General features: G+C 47.5%; 1 protein-coding gene across 5 annotated transcripts in view; it reads left to right on the top strand.

The window, feature by feature from the left end:
• The first annotated feature begins 241 nt into the window (after window positions 1–241).
• The window catches only part of CARHSP1 (calcium regulated heat stable protein 1), a 35,249-nt gene continuing 15,487 nt past the window's right edge, over window positions 242–20,003 (top strand). The window contains exons 1-2 of one of the 5 annotated variants that reach the window (XM_069029945.1): window positions 242–428; window positions 17,335–17,527. In XM_069029945.1, coding sequence (XP_068886046.1) covers window positions 17,355–17,527 — 173 coding nt within the window. In that variant the 5' untranslated portion in view covers window positions 242–428; window positions 17,335–17,354. Of the gene's footprint in view, window positions 429–5,192; window positions 12,420–14,029; window positions 14,726–17,334; window positions 17,528–20,003 lie in introns of those variants that run through there. The other 4 variants (XM_069029944.1, XM_069029941.1, XM_069029943.1 and 1 more) reach the window with 4 other exon arrangements.

Below are 20,003 nucleotides of genomic sequence, written 5' to 3'. Positions count from 1 at the left end.
AGCGGGGCGGAGCGGGGCGGGGCGGGGCGGGGCGGAGCGGGGCGGGGCGGAGCGGGGCGGGGCGGGGCGGGGCGGAGCGGGGCGGGGCGGGGCGGGGCGGGGCGGAGCGGGGCGGAGCGGGGCGGGGCGGAGCGGGGCGGGGCGGGGCGGAGCGGGGCGGGGCGGGGCGGGGCGGGGCGGGGCGGAGCGGGGCGGGGCGGGGCGGGGCGGAGCGGGGCGGAGCGGGGCGGAGCGGGGCGGAGCGGGGCGGAGCGGGGCGGCCCCGGCCCTCCCTCGGCACAGCGCACCGGGGCCAGCCCGACACCAGCCCGGGGAGCGGGGCCGCCGCCAGCCCGTCCTGCCCTGCCCGTCCTGCCCTGCTGCCCAGCGGAGCCGGGCCGCCAGCCCGCCGTGCCCAGCCCAGCCCAGCCCTGCCCTGCCCTGCCCAGGTGAGCGGGGTCTCTCGCGGGGGGCGAGGAGGGAACATCCTTTGGGAGGTCGGGTGGCCGGCCCGGAGGCAGCGGGCTTGGAGAGCCCCCGGGAGGTGTCCGGGGCCGCGCTCGCCTCCTCCGGGGCGGTGGATTTATTTCGCTTCAGAGATTAGGGCGAGTTTCTTTTGTTTTGTTTTGCTTGTTTCTTTGTTTCTTTCTATGTTTGTTTGTTTTAACTTTTGCCTTTTTGTTGCACTTTGGAACTGGGGATGTGACATTGTTACTCTGAGAATCGCTTGTTTTAGACGTGACGAGCGAGACAAAGAGTGCTAAACAAGAGCTTTCAACCAGTAGGAAGATAAAGGACTCACAGCACTGGTTGCTCAGAGGGGCACTGCAGAACTCGGAGCCTTGCTAAAGACTCTGTTGCTGTAGCGTGAACTGCCCGCTCCTACAGTCAGCACTTCTGTTCAGGAAAAGGGGGAAAGCAAAGAAACGGGAGAAGCAATCCTTATTTCGTGTTCCCTCGGCATGCTGGATGTGTGTGCGTGTCACTTCTTGCTCTTGTAGAGGAGCCTCTGACGCTGATTTTTGGATCTGTGCCTCTGAATTTGGCTTTCAAGGAGGGGATTTGGAACTCTTTTCTGATGCTGTTTTTGCTGGAACTGTCGAGCTATTTCTGAGAAATGTTTGCAAAACCTTTTGTGGTGCTAGATTTGATTTCTTAGAGAGTCTCAGTAAACTTTCAGGCTCCTTTGATGTGACCCTCCTAGTCATTAATTTTTGTGAGATTGAAAGGGGTTTTTAAACTGCTGTTAACCTTTACCTTCTGACTATTATCTTATGTTTGGCAAACATAATTTCTTTCCTTCTGTTGGTTATTAATGGAAGACAGCAAGGCCTGTGAACGTAGCTGCAGAGGGCTTGGGCTTTCACAAATACATCTTGGTATCTCATTAAATCTAAAGAGGCTTAACATGTAGCAAAAACGTTAAAAAAAGCCCCAACTTATACGAAGGCTTTGGGTGTTTACAGGAAAAAAGTTGGGTGTGCCAAAGAAACTGCAGGAAAGATGAGCCTGTTCTCTGACAATGGGTTTATTTTCACATTCTACGTGGGGGTGTAAAGCAGAGAAAACACGTTTCTTCCAAGTGGCCCTTTGCAGGGGCAGAGCTGAGGCAGGAGCTCATCCCACGGCCCCGTGTGTGCTGTGACACCCACGTGTGACATAACCGAGTGCGTGGTTGTGCTGCTGCTCTGTCCCCCCGTGTTCAGGGCACCTCTGGCTACAGCTACCCCCTGCACTGCCCGGAGCTTTGCCCAGAGTTGTAAATATTTTGACCAGCACCATCTCCTCCTTTACTTACAGGCATGTAAACACAGAAGTGTTTATCTGCAAGTAATTTGAAATTAGCCAGGTAAGGCCAGGTAATGCTGCCTTCTGTCTTCTCTTATAACTGTTGCTTTCTGGGTAGTGCTGTCCTCTGGGTGAATCCAGGTTTTATATTCAGTTAAAGAATGAAACCCACCATGAACATGAATGTATCTGCTGCCAGTAGAGCTCCCTTACAGCAAACTGCCAGACCCTGTTCGTGCACCACACCACGTGTGGTTCCTGGGAGGAAATGTGGTGTGTGTGGTTCTTTCTAGGTGATAGGACCAGCAGGCTGTGCTATGGTTGTTCTTGGTGTCAAGCCTGACAGTAACAGAAGTAAATAAATCCTTCCCCTGCCTCCATTTCACCCGGAGTGGGCTGTGGGGTGCAGATGGGGTTGGGGACTCTTGTGGCTGGGGTGTCTTCAGCGTGAAAGCTGTTACTTATTGCACCTTTTTGTCTATTCTTGTCTCAAGTTTCTATAAGGAACCATTTTTGAATCCCTGAGCATGGAGTAGACTTGGCAGAGATTGATAGTAACTGCTTGAAACTTGGGAAAAGACTGATGGTGATCATCATTAGCAAAATTTATTGATGTTGTAACTATTCAAGTCTAGGTTGTTAAATTTTCTGGGTGTTGGTGGTGAGAGCTGTTGGTTAATCTGCCCCTCATCTGGAAGGTTTCTGCCAGACACTAACGAGAGAAATTGAGTTTGAAAAGTGTAAACCTCATCAACTCCCAGTCAAGGGGAACGATGAGTGGGGATCACATCCCTTCCCTGGGGCTGGGACCTGCCATCTCCTGGGGGCCAGAGGGCTGGGAACAGCAGAGGGGTGGCAGTCTTTGAAGAGGCAAAACAAAAAAAAAAAAAAAAAAAAAAGGAATGAAATGTTTGTTTTTCTTTCTGTACAACAGTTTTAGAAACTCAACTCCTGCTTTTTGCAACAGGTTGATGTTGAAAAACTAAAAAAAAAAAAAAAAATCCAGCTGAAGCACTGTAAAGAAAGGAGAGATGCAGAGAGGTGGTTTGGGTTTGCATGATGTGTCACTCCCCAGCACAGTTCAGATGAAGTGAAAAATAGAAAGTGTTCATCTGACTAACTGCTTTGCCTGTGCTCTCAGAGCAGGGTAGAGGCAATTGTTCTGCTTCCTTCTTTCAGCGTGTCTTTTCCTCGTTTTTGAGGCAACTCCCCGGACAGATCACTAATCTTTATTTCCTCCCCCTCCCGCACTGATTGCGGCTCGTTTCCGCTCCCCGCTGCCGCTCCGGATGCTCCCGGGGGCTGCGGGGGTAACTTAGCCCGGCTGGAGCAGCCTCGCCTCGCTCCGCTGCCTGCTCTCACTGCTGCAATTGTACTCCTCTGAGCAAACCTCAGCTGGCGAGGCAGCGCTTTCAGGATTTGTCTTCGTGCCCGTTCTCCTTTTCATGACGTGTGTGGCTGTGGCTGGCGTGATGCACCCCACGTTAGCAGGAAGAGCCTGATGGCGGCAGCGAGTGCGGGGTGAGCAGCCAGCCCCGGAGCTCGCCCTGCTCGCCCTCGCTCCTTGCAGCCTCCCCTTCCTGAGAATAAACAGGTGCCTCTCGCGTTTTGTAAACTAGCAGAAGCGAGGTCACTTTCTGCAGAGATTTGGCTTTCCCCCCACCTCAGCTAGTTGCTAAGAAGGCTAAGGTAGAGAAGATGCAGAGGTGGGATCCTGTCTGACAGGAGGTGACACCTCGGAGCATCGTCCCCGCCTTGGTGGCAGCCGGGAGAGGAAGCGAACTGACGCTTTCTTTGTCTCTGCATTGTGCAGGAAGACACTCACTTAGCTTTCGTTTCTGTCATTTTTGGGGCATGTGGAGTACGCTTAAGTGGTGTTTCTGTTGTTTGCCCCGCCCCTCGCCCCGAGGGAAGCTGTAAAATACAATGTGAGTCAAATCGCATCTGCCCAGGCTTGGCTGTAGTGCCTCGAGGTAGATATGGGGCGTGGGGTGCTGCCCGGGAGCCTGACCTGGCACTAATGGACAGGGCTTCAACAGCCTGGAAACCCCTCCTGCTTCGCTCAAATCAGCTTCATTCGTGTGATTCCTCCGGTGCTACAACCCTAATGATTGATTTCAGGGCTTTGCTGGTTCTTTATTTGCTGTTGCTTTGCACAGCAGCTTTTTTCATTGGGTCGATTTCAAATATATATATATATGTATATATATATATATATATATGTAAAGTAATCTATGAAATCTCTTTAAAATAGTGATTATCTTGGGCGTAATGACACTCGCATTGAGGTTCTTGCATTATTAATGCAATTTGGAAACTGAATAGTAGTCTAAAGAAAATGAACATTAAGTTTTTGACCCATGGTGTGAGCGTTAGGCTCTGCTTGCCTTGAATAGCGTGTTTCTGCAGGGAGGAGCTGGTGACAGGGTCAAGGTCTCAACAGATGTTTAAATACTAGGGTGTTTCAAGGACAGCAATTATGAATTTGGCCTTTGGGTGCTTGCCCAGCTGTTTGGGCAATAATCGATGGCCTGTGACCACACTTCCTGCCTAGCAGTGGGGTCTGGGAAGGTAAACCAGGGCTTGAGCTGCAGCCTCCCTGTGATCAGATAGTGGAGGGGCGAAGGCACAGAGAGAACAAACCAACCTGCAGTTAAATCCCCGGGGGTTTTGAACTGCAAGGGAGGGCTCTATTACCTCTCTCTGGAAAAAGCGAGCAGGCCTGTGTGTGCCACACTTTCCTCAGCCCGATGGCTCCGTGCCTGATCTGATCACAGAGCACTTTGTGCGGCACCAAGGAAAACGGAGAACCTTGACCTGGTAGTTTCTCTTGAATATTAAACCATGCTGGTCCTTTGCCATGCCCCATGAGCAGCGCATGACTGGGGAAGCAGCAGAGCATTAAGAGCTAAGGCTGATCCCGAGGAGGGAAGCAAAGAGTGTGCTGGTGTTACTCCGGGTGGGAGCCTGTGGGCCAAAGCCCTGGGGGCTGCCTGGGAGCCGGGGTGGGGAGCCAGGCTGGATGGGGCACTGATGGTGCTGCAGCCATGAGGCCCCAGTGGAGCGTGGCCAGCGTGGGGAGAGCTCCCACACTGCTGGCAGAGCCTCTAGCAAAGGGTGTCTGTCCTGCTCAGCCACTTGTCACATCAACCATGGTGTACTCGTCCCACGGTGGAGAACAGGCTGCCAGTGGAGACACAGCTGCCTGCTGCAGTTGCAGATCGTGGTGACTAACAGCAAAACCAAAACATAGAATTGCTGAGAATTGGAGTGGGAACTTCTGCTTCCAAAAGACTGGTTATCCAGTTGACTGTTGGGATAAGGAGGTTTGCAGCCCATTCAGCATCTGATGTTCACCTTGTCTTCCCAGTGCTGGTTTTGGGCAGGGTGGGAGGGATGAATTCTCTGCCATGGGGAGTCCCACTGAGTTCCTTCAGGCACAACTCTGCATCTTAAAAGTTTTCCAGGAGCAGTGCTTTTCCCAAGGTTTCAAATTCTCTGCCACTTGCTATTTAAGAGAATGCCCAGACAAAGAGTAGACTGTGTCCAGGAAATTAACACTTAATCTTGCCTGTCCAGTGGGGGAGGAATTTTCTTTTTATGTCAGTCCTGGTTTAATGTTTGGTTTGTTTACATTGCACAGCCAGTCACGCTGATGGAGGCCCTCTGGCGAAATGGACTATATTGTTTTATGAGCTCCTCCTTCCCAGTGCTTATTGTCTGCTGGCTTTCCCTTCATGAAATGATTTCAGAAGGCTGGTCAAAAGCATTTGCTTGTTTTTCAGTTCCATCAGTTACTTGATAAAATAAGTCATCGTCATGATTGCAACTTCTTGTCAACTACTTAAAAGGGTAAATGAAACTGCCACAAAGCAGTGTCAAAGAATTTCCTGCTAACAAAATTTATACCTGTTACTGAAGTGTAAACACATGATTAAATATGTGATTTGGATCTTCTCACCCAGCTCATCAAGGCAGTGCCTGTCTGTGCAGTGGCAGGTCCAGAACAGGAGCTCTGCTGACCACAGCCAGGAAAGGCAAAATTTACTCAGCTGTGAAGACTGTGACTTTGTTTTCTCCAATATTTGAACAAAATCTAGCAATGGGAATTATGAAATGTGGTGATAGCCTTTTCATGGACCCTCTTTGTGATGGAGAATGATAGGAGGAGTCCTTAAAGTTATTTCAAACTATTTCAAGTGGTGGGTTTTTCATTTTACTGGTAGGGGAGAGAGTAAATAGAGTGAATATTGATTTTCTGCTATATGGTGTTACAGAAAGTGTTTGAATCTTACACAGGTCTCAGTTTCTGAATGAACATGTTATTCCCTTTCTATGCTGAAGGGGGGTTTTGCCCTATCCTGGGAACTGTGTCAGTCCTAGAAATTATTCTCACCAATGTTTAGGACACCAGTCCTAGAGTAGAAAGACTATCTTAATATACTTAAATGTTTGTGCACTTCCACTGTTTTCTGATAACATTATTTTTTAAAAATTGATTTTGTCTTTTCTCCCTGTACCAGGCTTAGACAAAAAAGGTCTCTGTCCCTGGGGATGTGTGATACACTGCAGTGTCTTTGACCCACAGTAGCAGGGACTTCAGGACAGAAACTCCCTGCTGGAACCCAGTTCAGGCTGAGTCTGGCAGAGCTGCTGCCCAGGCACTGCCAGCAGCATCCCAGTATCGTGATGTCACCATGCTGCTGTCTGCACTGTCAGTTTTTCACATGCTCACCTTTCCCACCCTCCCATCCCTCAGGCTTTTCAGGTAGACAAAACTTACCTCAAAAACATCCCAGAGGAATAAAATAAGAAACAAAGGTAGTGCAGAGCTGTCTCAGCATTTATCACAGCCCCATGGGGACAAGGTGGGGTTTTGCTGGACACTCACTAGACTGGTACAGTTGGGGTCTGGGATTCTAATCAAATTTGTTCTTAAACATTTTAGTGTGGCTGCATTGCCTCTTCCTTGACACAGATCCTGAGGAGGAACTCTCTTTCTGGTACCCCATGATGTGGACCTGTGCAGTCTGGGATCTCCTGGCCACCAGGGCCAGGATGAACCCACAGAATGTGCATGCACCAGTACCATGACATGACCTGTTCTGGACTTGGGGCTTGTTCCTGAGGCAGGCAGACCCTGAGGAGTCTTAGCTGTCTAACACTGGGTTTCACACAAAACATTTCCCTGGATAAAAATAACAAAGGCACTGTTAAACATATCCTTGCCTCTGTTTTTTACTGATCTCGCATCTCTCTTGGTAGTGGGTCTGGCCCAGGTTCATACGGTCATGTAACTGTAAGCATGTGGCTAAACAGGTAAATTGAATCAAAACAATCTTTCATAAAGGCATTCACTGGTGTCCCTGTGTGCAGAGTTTGCTCTGCTTGTGTGTCCCATTCCCTCTGTGATTGCAGTTCAAGTAGATGCAGGGTTTTGGGGTAGTGATTGCTCTAACACAACACTTAGGACAATTTTCTATTAAACATGTGCTTCTATATGGAGGTTTAGTTTTATACCTGAAGAACATACATGCCTCAAGATTTGCCTGCTTTTTTCAACTATTACACTTGATTTTTACCTTGCCTGAAAAGCTTGAGTTGCTTGTTCCCTTGCTCTGGTCTGTGCTGGCTTTTGAGCATGAACACAGCAGCCATAAATAACAGCAGCAGCGTCTGTGGTTCTGGACAGCTCTGTCCTGTTCACGCACTCCGGGCACAGCACTGGGGCCGGGCTCTGGAAATCACAGCGCAGTCAATAGTTTTGTTGATGTGTAAGCAGGCACGAAATGTAGCCCCGCACACGTGCCTGTGCTGGCGCTGCGGTTTTGCGGGCGCTACAGCACAATGTGAGTCCTTTCGCCGTTCGACGGGCTGTGAACGCAGGGTGGATGTGCTGAGCAAGAAGGACTGGTTTGTGCACACATGATAATCGGGGGGGGCGGTGGCAGTCCCCACAGGTCCATTTTCTTATTAGTTGGCTGTGAACGATGTGTTGCTTGCTCGGCTAGGGGTGCTGTGAGCATTGTTGAGACTAAAAGGAGTTTCTTTCCTACAAGTCCAAAGTGCATCATCGGTGGTGTTTTCCAAGCTGCCATATGAGAGGATGTGATGCAGGGTTTGTACAATGTGTAGTTGCCAGAGGATTTGGGGTGTTTCTCGGGGTGGCTGCTGTCCCTGGAGCAGCTCTGGAGGCTGTGAGCTGTGGGGTGAGCTCTGCATGCATCACAGGTTTGATTGGACTTGTAGGGGCTGCCTGTCAGTGCAGCAGATCACACAGAGCTCTAAAGCAGCATCCCCCCTGGCAGCGGGGATGGTTGTGCTGCCAGGATTGAGCGGGTCTGTAAGGTAAAATGCAACATTTTCTGCTTGGCCAAGGAGATTGGTTGTGCATGTTTGCTTACATATTCTCTGTTCCACAAGTAGTTTGGTTCTGTAAGAGAAACCGGATCTGTGCATGTGTATATTCATGTAGTTCCTATCCCATAGACTTCAGTTAAACAAATTAAGGCAATTTCAGCTTGAGAGTTAAGAAGTAGCCATTAGTTTTACAGTGTTGATGGAGCACTTGCCTTCTGCTGGAGCATGAGGACGGTGAGGGGGTCTTGGGGTCACAAGCACAAACTTGTGTACAGCATGGTGAGATATACTGGAAATTGTGTTGAGGGATGTAGTGGAGGGAAGAAAAAACAGAAATGGGATTGTTAAGTAGGTCAGTGATCTTTAAATATATCTATATTTAGCTTTCTCAATTAGAATTTAGGTCTATCATTGCATCAGATTTCAGAGCATTTTCTGTTCCTTGAATTATTTCAGTCAATTATATGTTTTTTGGTCATTAATTGATATTCACGTAGGTTCATAATTCTGTCTCAATCACAAAACTTTTGTTTAATTGATTTCTGAGTGATCTATTTGAAATAGACTTGAGTTACTAGCCTGGGATGCTTAAAAATATGCATAGAAAGTGTGAGGCAGTGAGACTGGGATGTGGCCTGTGCATTGGGATAACCAGGAAGTGGAGCCTGGCCAGTCAAAAAGGGCATCTGGGGTCTCTGGGTGCCTCACGGAACTGGTGTGAGCATCAAGTTATTTTTGAGTGGTTTCTGACTCTGTACCCTGCCAACTGCATCTTGTTGGAATGCTGGCGGACAAAATACCCTCAGAGGATTTATTTTTTTCTTTGCCAATACACATATGTCTCATAAATTTCCATGGTTATAGATCTCTGTAATGTGAACTATTTTCCCCTATTGAAAATGTTGATTAGGGAGGAAACACAGTGAACTAATTGTTCTGAGTAGCACTTGAGCCACATAAATATTTCAGGGGATTTCAGTAGCCTTAAAAGGCTCAAAGTTGCACAAGAACAAACTTAACCATAATTGTGCATGAAGTTTTGTGATGTGAGAGGAAGCTGAAAAGGGGAGAACTTTTCAGAAGTGCTTAGGGATTTACATATGTATAACTTCTTTATAATAGTACGACACTGTATAAGCCCATTTGCCTTGCAGATGAGCTTTAAGATGCTTAGACACAAGACACATGAGAGGTTTCTCATGTTTTGGTATAAATATTTTCTGCCAATATGAAATAAATCCTGAAATAAATTCACAGGGGGTGCTCCAGCATGGATGCAATGGCAGAGGGAAAGCTTCAGACTTGAAAAAGCACTGAAGGAGGAGCTGGGTTCCAAAGCTCCAGAGCAGGCACTGGAAGGGACAGAAAATTCCCTTTTCAGCTATATATTCTATTTCATCTGGGAAATATATCAGCTCACAGTGACTGAGCATGTTAACAAGGACAGGATGGGATATATGAAGTGTTGCCTCTGCTGTCCCAGAACAGAGTTCCCAGCCCTGGCTAATGGTGGAGTGATGAAGGCAGCAGGAACTCGGAGTGGCCAGCACAATGCTTCTGTGCTGGGGACCAAAAAGCATTGAATAGATAATATCTGCTTTCTGGCCCAAACCAGCTAACTTGTTGACAAAGCTAAATCTTTAGAAATATTTGATACTGGTAAGGTTTATTGTCTAAGAAAGAGTAATGGCAGCCATTCAAGTGACAAATTAGGGAGTGCTTTGTTTTAAAAAGGCATAAGGTTTTTCATTTGTACTTGGAAATTTAAAGGGGGGGGGGCAAGAACACCAGAAGCAGCTTGTATCTCCTCTTGCTCTATCCCATCAATGTCACTTCTGTTAGAAAATTTAAGATTTGATTTTTGAATCAGTCTGTATAACCTTTCTTGTGTGTTCCTCTGAGGTAATGCTTTTTCCCATTTGTTTCTTTACATATTCCTTTTCCCTGCCCTCTCCTTTTCTAATTTGCTAATGCCTTTTGGTCTCACTGTCCTTTCTTAATTTCCCAGTAAAAAGGGCCTCTCCTCACTGTCCGCTAAAATGAGCGGAGGCTCTTTTCATAAACAGTTAAACTGTGGGACTCCTTGCCACAGGATACTGCAGAGGTTAAAAGATTATATGAGCTCAGGAAGGGCCTGAAAAATCTCATATGAGGTTATAAAATACCACTATGCAACCTTTAGTTTGCCATTTATTTATATGAGGATGCTGAAAAGCTGTCGAGAGTGAGCACCACTGAGCACTCACCTTATATTTAACTCTGACCTAGGTAGCCACACCTGGCTGAGTAAAGTCACCCTGATGCTCCCCAATTTTACTGCAAGGGTCCTTTATGATCTCCATTCACACTTCCCTGTCCCCTTATCACAGCTGTGTGAAGACTGACATAGCTGGGGACACCAACACTTGCTCTTCGAGGTGACCTGTTGTGTCTTTGGCTCCAAGGAAGGAGCACTTGGATTGGGGCAGGGTTTTGGGAGCTGGTATCTGTGCTTCTGTTCCAGGTTCTGGCCCTGTGGGGATGGCTGGCAGTGGCTTTGGGAGCAGCTGGGCAGTGCTGTGACATGGTGTCCCTGCTGCCACAGAAACAGCCAGGGCTGTGGACTGGCAGCTCACACAGAAAGCAGTTGGCAGACCAAAAGCAAGGCAAGATGCTGGGCATCACATCCCAGGCTGGTGCTGGCTCAATGCCTTTGGATGTGCTGGGGGCCATCAGCTGCACAGGGATGGCTGTAACAGCTCATCCCACCAGGGCACTGCCACCTGTCTGGTTGGTGACAGGCTGTGGTGTCCTGCCCTGGTGAGAGCCCCCTCTTCCTGCTGTCGTTGAAATACTTGATGACATTAGCCAGTACTATAAGTGCAGGGGAACTTAAGTCACTGGGCAACACTTGCACCTAATTACCACCATCATCTTCAACCATCATCTTCATCCTTGCCTGGGAAGAGCTTCCAGAGGAGGATGCTGTTCTGGGACCTGTCACTGCTTGTCCAGGCTCGCCATGAGCTGGGGAGAGTTTTCCACCTCTTGCAATCTGTCCTTTAAACAAAAGGAGTTGGATAAGTGATATTTTGTAAGCAGACTGAAGGCTTGGACCTCTTCTATGAGAGAGGTGTGCTGGTCTTGGGACAGCTCCGTGCCATTCCCAGCACTGTCCTGAGGAAGTTACCTCACCACTGGCTGCTGGTGTGTTCTGCTCCCACTGAAGTACTTTTTTACGAGAGGTAGGATGGAACCTGGCCCTTCTCATGTTATTGTGCACATTCTGAGCAAACCCAGATTAGTGCTGTCCCCATGGCAGCCAACAGTACATCTGGTTACAGCCTCCTGTGGTCACTTACCAGCGGAGGACCCTGGCTAGCTCTGTTCCTGGCAGTTTGGAGCAACAAGTTTATGCATCGTCAGTCATGGCAAATACTGGATTTCCAGTGAGAGAGGATCCCAATTCCTCTGTATTTTTGATAAAATGAGCCACAGGGTATCACCATGTATCCTTCAATATAATCCTAAATCGGTTGAAACATGTACCTAACTTGACTAACCACTCAGTTCCTTAACCTAAACCTTTTCTGTTTTTTTTTATGTACCTGTCAGCTTTCATGAGCAGTAGAAAATACAGGACTGTAGGAATTCCTCATCTATCAATGTGCTGTATAGGCTGCTGACCTATTCCTCCCCATCCCTCTCTGTGATCTCTGCTGTGCAGGGTGGGTTCCTGCTGCCTGGGCAGCATTTCCTTCAGACACAGCACACTGCTCACTGCAGAAGAGCACCCCCAGCATTTGGGGACAAGGTGCTCAGTGCTGAGATCACTTGGAAATAGCTGCTGCTGTTTATCAATGAAACCCTCCTTCAATCCAAATTAATTTGTGTGCACAGGCAAGCTATAGGAATTTTCCTTGTTGTATTTTGTTTACCTTATAATTAGGCTTTTACTGAACATGGTTGGGCAATGTCCTGGTCTCCATTAACTGCCAAACCAGTGTGTGGGCACTCCTCTGCAGCCTCCAAGAGCGTCATGTTTATACCGTAATCCTCTGTGACATGTCACATGCATGTTGCAACTCCTCTGAGTTTCAGTGCTAATTGAAATACCAGTATTAATTGTGGAAAGTTACTCATGCAAACTAAGCTGGACGGGGAAGCTCTCGGAAGCTGCTGTTTCGTAACTGTTTGTGTTTTGTAAGTGCTTTACTCCATGGTGCAGGGGCAGTGCTGGGCTGCTCACAGTGCTGGGATCCTTCTGTGCACTGGGGTCCCAGTGCCCGAAAGGGCTTTGGGAAGAGCTGCAGGTAGGAGATGTGCTGTGAGTAGTGCTCAAGTACTTGGCAGAGGGAGCTGGGAGCTGCTGTAGGACACCCTCAGTGCCTCACCTTCATCAGGGCAGGGAGCAGGGAGTCCTGGTGCCTTCACTCTCTCAGTAGATGGGCACAAGGGGCTGTGGTTTTTCTTGCTGAGGAGGTTTTCTAGGTCTCAGCAGAAAAGCAGGTGAAGCTGAGGGGTTTATCTGCATGGCTTCCTTAGAGAAGGAAAGAAATGCAGCTGCGCAGAATAAATTTGGAAACCAGGACACTTGAAAGTGAAAATTTAAAAAATAAGAAGAGTTTCTGGTGTTGTTCTTAAATCCGGGAAAAGCCCAGAAAACAATCAAAACAATCAAATTTTCAGATGTCTTTTAGACATCTTTTCCAGATTCCTTTTAGAGACTGAAATGAAAGAGAACTTGCAGAATCTGCATCTGAAAGCAGCTCCTCTTGGGGGACTTTGTTCTGTCTTTGAGAAAAAAACTCATTTTCCAGGCAAGCGTAGCCAATGCTGTCCTGTTCATGGACCATCGTGGTACCATCTGAAAGCAGCTCCTCCAGACAGGGTCATTTCCAGAGTAAGGAGGCCAGAAAGAGCATTTTCTCTGTGCTGGAGCACTGAAGGGTGCAGGGCAGCATTCCCTGGGGATGAGCTCTGCCAGTTCACTGGAGGTGTTGCAGTCTGCCACATGAAAAAGAAACCATTCATAGATGGAGGGATTTCATGGGGTCTGTCACCCTGCCCTATCCATTTGGACTATTTCCAGGCATTTACATTAATTAAAAGTGAGTGAGACAAGGTTTCTGTGATAGTGTTGTGCTGGTCAGAATGGATAACTTACCCAAACCTGCTATTTTTAGGGTGTTTCTAGAGGTATGGGGTAGACTCTGAGAGATTGGATATATGGAGGAATTATGATGGCATTTATATACCCCAAACCTTATTACTTCAATAGCTTTTTTTTAGTTATTTTTTCATGGAGACTTTCAGAAATTTCTCCTGCATGTATTGTGCTCTTTGTAGTTCACTTGTTACAGGTGCTTTGTAGGTCACCTGTTACAGATGACATTTTGGGGTCTCTTTCTGCACATATTGGCCAATTTTTCTAAAAAAGATATGGTAAAAAAATAAGATACTTTTGCTTTGAAATGTTAAATTAGTCTATTGTTTCCATGATGCTACTGTAATTTATTTCATTTATATTTTAGTTTGGTGCATTCCTATACATAAATATTTAAAAATCACATTGGAGAAAGAGAAATGGTGCATGTTGAAATATGGCAGATTTAAGGGTGATGTGGCACGTGGCTGGAGTTTCCTAAAGAGCCTGAAAACATGATCTTACATCATGTTACATTCATTCTGCAAACGCCCACAGGCAAATGCTTTGCTGGCTCAAGCAGGAGAGGGATACTGTCTGTGCTGCCCCTGGTCTCTGCCTGGCTGGGATCTCACACTGCTGGGCTTTCTGCAGGGCTGGCTGCCCTCATGAGGCACAGGGGGATGGATGGAGGGATGGATGGAGGGATGGATGGAGGGATGGATGGAGGGATGGATGGATGGATGGATGGATGGATGGATGGATGGATGGATGGATGGATGGATGGATGGATGGATGTTCCTGGGAGCTCAGGGTGGGTGCGCTGGAGGTGCTGTCTGGGGTTCCTGGGATGCTGTCCCTGCCATGGCCAAGTGGGAAGTGGTGGCTGGGCTGGAGGGACAGGGGAAAACCTAATGGAAGTGGGTTGGGAAGTGGTGGGCTTCTGAGAGAGGTAGGAAAGTTGGTTTGTTCAACTAGTCACAGAGTCAAAAAGAGAGGAAGGAATTTGTGGGTGCTGAGGAAGGGCTGGTAGGCAGCTGTCTGAGTCCCAGGGGCCATTGTTGATTTACAGGGAGTCAGTTCAGAACGCAGGATAACATCTGGAAAACATCTCTGAAGACTGCTGATAACTGCCTTAGGAAGGCAAAGCATTAGTGAGGAGGAGGCTGAGAGGGCTGGGACGTGGGTTTTGTTTTGTTTTGAGTTTTTGCTGTAGGCTTCCTGTGTCAACACTGCCCGGCCTCTGAGTGCCTCCAGCTGCACCTGCAAGTGGGGAGAGTGTCTCTGCTCCCGCAGGAGGGCTTCCAAGGGAAATGAGTTCATCCCTGTATGAACAACGTCAAGAAGTGGCCACACCAGCATGAACTGAAATAGCCAAGCTGCACCTTTGTCTCTGTAAAGGTCCAGATGAAGTGATCTTCTGCTGAGGGCCGCGGGAGGAGGGAGCTGCTGACATCCCGCTGTACGCACACGGTAAAACCTGGCCGTTCAGTCTCCAATCCTTCTCACAGTGCCTGGTTTTTACAATTTTCAGAGAAGCCCGAGAGGCAGAGGGATGTGCCAGTGCACGCTCCTGTGCAGAGATGCAGCACACTGCCCATACAGACTGAGCTGCAGCGTGGGCACAGGCTGCCCCTTGCTGCTGCCCTGCATCCCCCCGTGCCGCGCTGCCCCGCTGGCTGTGGCAGGGTCAGGTCGGGCGTAGCTGCCTCCAGCTGTGTGTGTTTGGGTCAGCTCTCACCCAGCTCTGTGTTTGGGTCAGCTCTCACCCAGCTCTGAGCACGATGTCGGGCTCGTGTAATAGAAATGATAAGAGTCGAGGCTATTCTTCTACCTTGGCCGTGGGCAGAGAACAAAAAGGCTATTTGTACAGTGAAACGGTACTGGATGTTCTGCATCACTGTTTTATTTTGTGTTTACAGAGCAGAGGGCACCAAAATAATATAAGTGGGAGCAATAACATATGGTAGCACACTTCTAACTCCATTTAGTCTTTTTTATTTGTAAATATTTTCGTGCTTTGTCTGTGTTTTAAAGAAAGGAGGGAAAATTCTCCTGCCTCTCTAGCCTTGTTTGAGGGAGGGCACAGGCAGTACTTTGTGGTTATATTGCAGTAGATGGGTGAATACTCTGCATTTTGCTTGTCACCTGACAAGCTGGTTTCTATTTAGATGAGGAGAGAAAGTGTGTGATTCTGAAAGCTGCATTTTCTCTTGTGAAGAGGCCAGCCCGTGTGTGCTGAGTTATCAGAATTTGTTTTAATTGTTTGCTCTTATTTTTCCTGTGACTTACTAGGGCTATGCTCCTGCCATGTCAAACACTTTCCTTGAAAGCAAGGTGTCCAAAGGACAGGTCTTTAGAAAATTGAGACTTCCTCTGTACCAGTCAGCACAGCAGGTCTATTTTGAGGAGGAGGAAGTCTGGAAAATCCCGACCCTTTGGTGTTATCGTCTTGGTCTGAGCTGAACTCTGTGCTGTGACACTGGGCAGGGCATTAGCTCATGGGTGACAGATGCCATCCATATTTGAAATGCCATCCCTAAAGCTGGGGTTTTGTTCTCAGCTGAGTTGCTCTTGAGAACAGTGAGGAAAGCTGGAGCTGGTAGAGGAGGGAACATGACTATTCACTTCTATCTTCTCAGCACCCTGAGCAATTAAAGACAAAAGCTTTGTTCCCTGGTGACTTCATTCTTAAGAAGCTTTTTTAATTTTAGTCTTTATTTTCAGGAAGAAATAATATGGATTTGTCATTGACAAGGAGGCTGCATCTCTCAAATGTCATGTGAAGGATCCATTCCATAATTCATGGGTTAGGGAGTGTGGGTGGCAAGAGGAGGGTGCATAATGGATGTGAGAGATTTCAGTTCAATCAAACTATTGGTCTTAAAGGCAGCTTTTCTTGCCTTCATGATAACTTTCTTGACTCAGATAGCCACATTTTTTGCTAACTCATCCAGATAACCAGATATTTTTAGTCTTCTTAAGTAAGACTGTAGTGGGTTATTGGTTATTTTGGTACATCATCTTCCCCTTCCAGTGTGGATGGGGACTTGCACAGTAATATCAGAGCAGTGCTGATTATTTCATCTTATTTCTGCCACTGCTGCACCAGTAAGCCTTGCATTTGTCTATGTAGAAGAGCTGCTGTTTCTGATCCTTCTCCTTGCATGGATTCTGGGAGTTCTTGTTGTGTCATATGATGTGTGCTGCTGCTGGTGTGCTGAGAAAGGGATCTTCTCCCTCCTCTGCTGTAGGACCTGAACAAAAGCAAACCTGAGGCTGCTGGGGGTCTGAATGAAGATGTGGACTGTTGGCTTCCCAGCTGCTGGGGGATTGTGGCAGACTCAGACCTCTCAAAAGGGATTGCTGGGTCTGTCAGATCTCTCCAGGCAGGAGGGGTCACCCCCTCAGGGCCAGCCACTGCCTGCCAGCTGTGTCTGTGTTCCTGTCCCAGGCAGAGCAAATCTGCTGTCTGGCTGGCTCAGTCCGAAGGGAATTAAGGAGCACTCATGATTTTCTTCTCACAGTCAGGCTGAAGGTGTTATGAGCTGGCAGAGCTGTGTTAATAAGTGAGCAGCAGCAGCAGTGGAGTTATCATAGCGATCACACTGCAAACCCCACCTGCAGCAGCAGAGGTAAAGCTTTATCTCAGCATTTCTTCTTCAAGGGCTTCTTTCTTGTGATGTGTGTTTATGTGCGGGTGCAGGAGCTCTTCTGTGCTGCCTGTGGTCAAAGCCCATCAGTCAGGGAGGTGTGTGGGGTGCACCAAGACCAAGAGTTGGGGCTCAGCTGTGCCTCAAGAGCCTGTGACTGAGGCAGGAGTGAACGAATGCGTTAGTTGTGGAGTAATCTGTTTGCAATGGAGCTTCCTGGTACAGCTGACAGAAGCTGTGACATTTAAAAATAAATAAACTTTACAAAATATGAACTCACTGATACAGAGCAGGAGCTTTTGGTGCGACTGTGTCGTGTGTACATCCACAGGAAGTGAGTCATGTTCTTACAAAATCAGCATTGCAAGAATTTGTGACTTTTATGACAATTCCCATTTTGGACTAAATCAGATCTCTTCTTTCCTCTAGGCTCTTCTCAGGCCTCAGGAATGTCTTCTGAGCCCACTTCATCCTCCTCGCAGCAGTCCCCCGCCTCTCCCCCCTCGCCCAGCTCCCTCCATCTGCCCGAGAGCCGCCGGCCCAGGGAGCGCTCCCCGTCCCCCATGAGGGGGTACCTCATCCCCAGCCCGCTGCCCACCCGCCGCACCAGGACGTTTTCTGCGTGAGTACTGGGAATCCTGCCTGCCACGGACACGGCCAGCAGCGAGGAGCCCCCTGCACAGGCGAAGGGAGCTGTGGGGTGGAGGGGTGCTTGTGTCTGAAGATGCTTTGGTGTGTTACTCCTCTCTGACAAATTCTGATGCCTTTAGGCTTTTAGTCCAAATATCCCATAGTTTTTCAATGCTCTCTTTTAGTAAAGGATGTTTAAAGTCTCTTGACTCTTTAAGACCAGACTTTTACAAGGAAGGCAAAATACACCAAGATTTTTCAAAACAGAGATCCTTGTCTGAAGTTTTGCTTCACTTCAGACATTGATTCGTGGCTTTCAGGAGCAGTTCCCATTGGTGTTTCCTTCTCAGATCCAGAATTTTTTTTGCATGGTCTCTCTTCTCACTGCCCCTGAAGCTCTGGATCAAACCTCGCTGGAAGTTTTAGGTTTGCTACTCCTGACACCTGTGCTAATATCAATGAGGTTGTTTTAGAGATATTCCATCACTTTTCCAAGGAAAGTGTTTCCTTGTTTCCTTTTCTTATTCAGCTTTCATATCTCCATTTTAAAATTGCTCAAATAGGCCTGTAAAAGAACGTGTTGGTTGTCAGGGTGTGAACCCTGATCTCTTTCTCTAAGGTTTTTCATGAAATGAGATAATATTTGTTGCTGTTTGTAGTTGTTTGAGGTAGTGATCCTCCAGCAGAGCTGGCTTCCCCTGCGCTTTCCTGAGGCCCTGTGGTGCTGTGCAGGCTCCTGGGAGCCCTGTCCAAAGGGGACTCCTCCCCAGTGCAGCAGCAGAGAATGGTGTGGCAAGGTTTGGCCATTGCAAAGAATTCCCAGTGCCTGTGAGGGGCCTCCCAGTGAGGGGCTGACCTGCAGAAGGCCATATGGGCTTCTTTGTTCATCTCAAAGCCTTTGAATCAGGGTATGATGTGAAGCTTCTGCCCCAGGCTTTTATTTCTGTATGAGGAAGGTCTGGCAGTGCTGAATGAATGCTGTGGCAGTGAGATCTCAGCCCTGCAGCCAGCCTGTTCTGGGCCACTTACTCTGGTTGCTGCGCTTTTTCCCTTTTACTTCTTGCAATGTTATCCAGCTCTTTTCTTCCAGAGTTATCCATGTGGATTTAAATAATAACAGTCTCACTGATGCTTCATATTACTACTTCTGAATTCAAAATGAGGCAAAAAGAAGAGCAGCAGAAGAAAAGTTTATATGTTGTCAGTTCCAAAAGCCTTCAAATGCCCTGAACTTCCTGATGGAAGTAGATTGCTAAAAGGAACATAATTGACTTAATAATTGGGGTTGCCCTTGAAAAGCAAGTCCAAGCTAGCTTGCTTCAGTGCTGTGTTAATAATGAACTCTTTGTAAATCTTCTCAGCTGTTAATCTTAGTCTGGTTCTTACAAAAATAAAGAATCTGTTATTTGGCTTCCACAGTTCTTTAATCATTAATCAGTGTAGGAATCTTGCTGTATTTGTTTGCCCTGAAAACCAAAATAGCTCTGAATTTTTGTGTGTGTTTGTCCTCTTTAAACAAGAGGAGCTCTAGGTGAGCAGTTGTATAAAGAGATCAATGTGACAGGCAGTGGTTTATTATTCAGTGGGATTATTTAATTTTGGTTCACTGGAAGTGGGGCGCCTCGTCCCCCACAGTGCCCTATCTCTTTGAAAGATGCAATTGAACTTTAATGCCTTGGTTAGGACAGTGAATGCTTTTCTGTGTAACAAGCACTTGTGGGGTCAGGTGTGTTGACAGCTTTATAGAGCTGGAAATGAAGTGATTTAATGGAGACTTCTTTCTTTAGGAGTTTCAACTGCACTTCTTTATTGGTAGCTGTTACCATTTTTTTAAAAACAATTTTATTTAGACTTCAGTAAAATTTAAACATTTGGGACAGTGGTGTCCAAGTTGCCATGATGCATGTAAGCAAGTGGCAGCACAGTCATTGTGTTTGAAGAATTGCACCAAAATCCCCTTCTAACATGGAAGCAACCTACTAGATACCCTTGGCAGGAAGAAGTTTCTGATCTAGTAACTGCTCAGAGTAAACCCCATAATGTGTTTAAAACAGTTGGTTTTAATTCATGGAAGTGTTTGAGTGAATTTGGATCCCTGGAGGTTGCACCCAGTGTATTTGATGGAGAAAAGGATTGAACCACACAGTTTTCATGCAAATTGTTTTTCTTGGTGGCAGTAAGTCTCCCTAAGGGTGGTTCTGCAGATGTGTCTCATTTTAAAATACAGGTCCCATGGCAGTGGAGGAGGAGTTCAGACATGAGTCTTGCTGTTATGCACTGCAGTTGGGCTTCACACTTCCTGTGAAAGCACAGTGCTTAGGTGCACACTGGTACTCCCAACCTGGTAGAAGATTCTTACATTCAGTATGGTGTCTGGGGGAAAATTTGGTGCAGTGATGGAGCAGTTGAATTCAAGATGGCAACTGATGCATTATAGTGCTAGCAAACGTCTTCTTCATCTCTGTGTC

Source organism: Aphelocoma coerulescens, chromosome 14 (genome assembly GCF_041296385.1).
Source record: "Aphelocoma coerulescens isolate FSJ_1873_10779 chromosome 14, UR_Acoe_1.0, whole genome shotgun sequence".
NCBI classification, from domain to species: Eukaryota; Metazoa; Chordata; class Aves; order Passeriformes; family Corvidae; genus Aphelocoma; species Aphelocoma coerulescens.
The sequence above is the reverse complement of the archived record's forward strand: the minus strand, read 5'-3'. Positions and strand labels throughout refer to the sequence as shown.